This window comes from Tinamus guttatus, unplaced genomic scaffold (genome assembly GCF_059628265.1).
Source record: "Tinamus guttatus ecotype Peru unplaced genomic scaffold, ASM5962826v1 Tinamus_guttatus_pri_ptg000240l, whole genome shotgun sequence".
Lineage (NCBI taxonomy): Eukaryota > Metazoa > Chordata > Aves > Tinamiformes > Tinamidae > Tinamus > Tinamus guttatus.
Window position 1 is genome coordinate 5,685,729 of NW_028288774.1, and position 2,686 is coordinate 5,688,414.

General features: G+C 40.2%; 1 protein-coding gene across 1 annotated transcript; it reads right to left on the reverse strand.

Moving 5' to 3' along the window:
* Positions 1 to 1,502: 1,502 nt before the first annotated feature.
* Positions 1,503 to 2,686, reverse strand: SMIM38 (small integral membrane protein 38). The gene has a single exon (XM_088525939.1). It carries the CDS (start codon positions 1,793 to 1,795, stop codon positions 1,664 to 1,666), a length of 132 nt encoding a protein of 43 aa, XP_088382065.1. The 5' UTR covers positions 1,796 to 2,686; the 3' UTR covers positions 1,503 to 1,663.

Here is a 2,686-nt window from a genome sequence, read left to right on the forward strand (position 1 = left end):
CTGAGGAAGAAAAGGAGGACAGAATCATCATTAGAAAAATAGGAACTGCAGAAATGAATGGGGCATTAAATCTACTTTTAATTTATTAACTGGCTAGATTTCAAGTCAATAATGTGCATCTTCAGACACCATGGACTGTTTTGTAGACATGTCATTCACCATAAATAAAATCTGAGGCCAAGATCAATTGACTTGACATTAACCCTGCTTTGCAGCATAAACACATACCACCTCATGCCTGAGTTTTAGGAGGCTTCAAAAGACAGAATGATAAGAGCTGATTAACAGTTACTAATGAGACAGCCTGCAGGAGTGTGTGAGTCATGAGTGGGCAAGACACTCTTGGTGGGAATGCTGTTTTTTTTTTTTTTTTTTTTTTTTTTTTTTTAAACCTAGGCTGAGCTCTGATATCGTTGTGTGAGCTATCAAGAGATATTAGAAGGCAGTTTATGAAGTGGCAGCCTTCACTTTTACATGACAGAAAATAATCAACATAGGACAATTTAAGGTGACTGAGCCAAGGACACTGCATTTCAATTTTGTTTTTCAGGCAAGACTATAGGATTTTTGCTACTTTTACTGTAGGAAAACAAAGTTCTTAAAAGCAGAGGTTAAACTGAGCTTTATAGGAGTAAGATTTTGGATATTATCAATCATTTCAAAGCAGACAGTCCAATTGGAGCCACCCATTTCATTCTACAAGGTGACTTAACCAAAAAATACTAAGTCACTGTGGCCTTCAACAAGTAGTCAAATCCTTTAGGTCTTGTTAGCTGCTTATTAAAGATGAGGAAATCAAGCTACCCCCGAGTCATTTAGGATTAAGAACCTCACTGCATGCCAAGCTTCCACATGCCCCCACACCTCAGCACTGCTGAAGCTCAGCTAGACAGGTAAACACTCATTGATGCTCAGATGTGTTTTTCACAGAACAAATCATTCCAGTGACTAATTCACTGATGGTGTCCAGCTAGTTCTATTACTCAGACATATCACTTGACAAAAAAAAAATATACAAATATTCATCATAGTTTAGTCAGTTAAAACGTTTAGTCACTTTCAGATATGACCGATTAGGAGGAACCACAAGAAGAACTCAGCAACGAATGAGGCAACCAGGTAAAATCCCGCTCCTTCTGCAAGGCTGTGACACATGGATGCCGAGCAGGGCCAGCAATCTTCATGCTTGTTCAGGGGTGCTCAGTTGTTGCATAGGGGCAGGCTCTGCAGCTGACATCTTAACGTGCAGATCAGGAGCTTGTCCAGCAGGCAGGAAGCCATCACATTTCATTATCAACACTGGGGCACTGGCACTCTTGGACTGCGCAATAACAGGATTCCTTCCAGTTTTTTCCAGAGCATTTAATTGACAAAAGTCTACTAGCCCATTCTCAGTGAAAAAAATAATGCCCCAGTTTGATAAGAAGCCATCTGACTCCATCAGTTGTCATGGCAGTTGGTTTTTTTTTTTTTTTTTTTTTTTTTTTTTTTTTTTTTTCCCCTTTTCCCACTCTGTCAGCATGAGGCCTTCTGAGGAATATTCCAGTCTTGACACGTCATTTCTCTCTCATCAGATCCCAAGGTAAAACCTGCTCTAGCTCCATTTACCTTGTCCAGTTCTCCCCATTGTCAATTCAAATCTGAACAAGCCTTTTGAAGTCTCCTAGTCCACTTTTGTCTTGTCAGGAAACCTTCGGGACATTTTATAATCTATATAAGCACTGAGACATGACCATAAAATGAATCGTATTAATATAATTATGACCAGTAAAATCATCAAAAGGACTGATTCCATATTTAAGCTAGAATAATGAGGTAATGTGAAAAAAATACCCTGGGAGATCTAATTATATAATGCAGTATTCAGTGCTGCACAGCCAGCCCAGCAATTCCTGTAACATTCCAATCAAAGTGATCTCACTAGCATGTGAGAGAAGAGTCCAGCTGACAGATTTGGGACATGTAACGTACTATTTAGTCAAGAGGCCCCATGTGCTATTCATAAAGAATTAACAACTCTTATATTGACAATGACAGTATTGTCAGAAGACCTTTGCAAGGGAAAAAAAACTCCATAAACTCCGTCTCTGTGAAGTTGGACTTTTTTTTGTCCCTTTTTTCCAATGCTGATGTAATCTCCAAACATCTCCAGCAGCAGCTGCTCAGCGAAACCAGGCACCTTCTCCCTAGTCCCTTTCAGCAGCACACGCAGCACTTTCCAGCTCCCTCCAGACAATCGGGGCCTTTCTTTCACCAATTAGCTATCACTTCAAGAGCCCCGCGCTGTCCAACGAGCTCTTAAGAATGGTCTTTGCAGGAAACAACACTGGAGGGGCTTTTTTTTTTTTGCCTAGACAAATTAAAAGGGGAAGAAGGGAGGGAGGAAAAGAAAAGCACAACAAAACAAATCAGAACACAGAAGCTGTCCAAAATGCAGCGCTCAATTAGTACGTCGGCAAATGCTGAAATGTCCTCAAGAGCCAATGCTAGAGCACGGCGCACACAAAAAACGCTCATACTTTCTTTAAGAGATAGTTTGTTTAGTCCAGTATGTTAAACACGTTTCATAGAAAGAAGGGCTCTTGTTACAGCAAGTCTCTGCGTTATACAAACTAAAAGGAAAGAAACTCCTGGAAGATTACGGCCTGTTTCCTTATTTGGCAGTCCAAATGTAAAGCAGCATTAT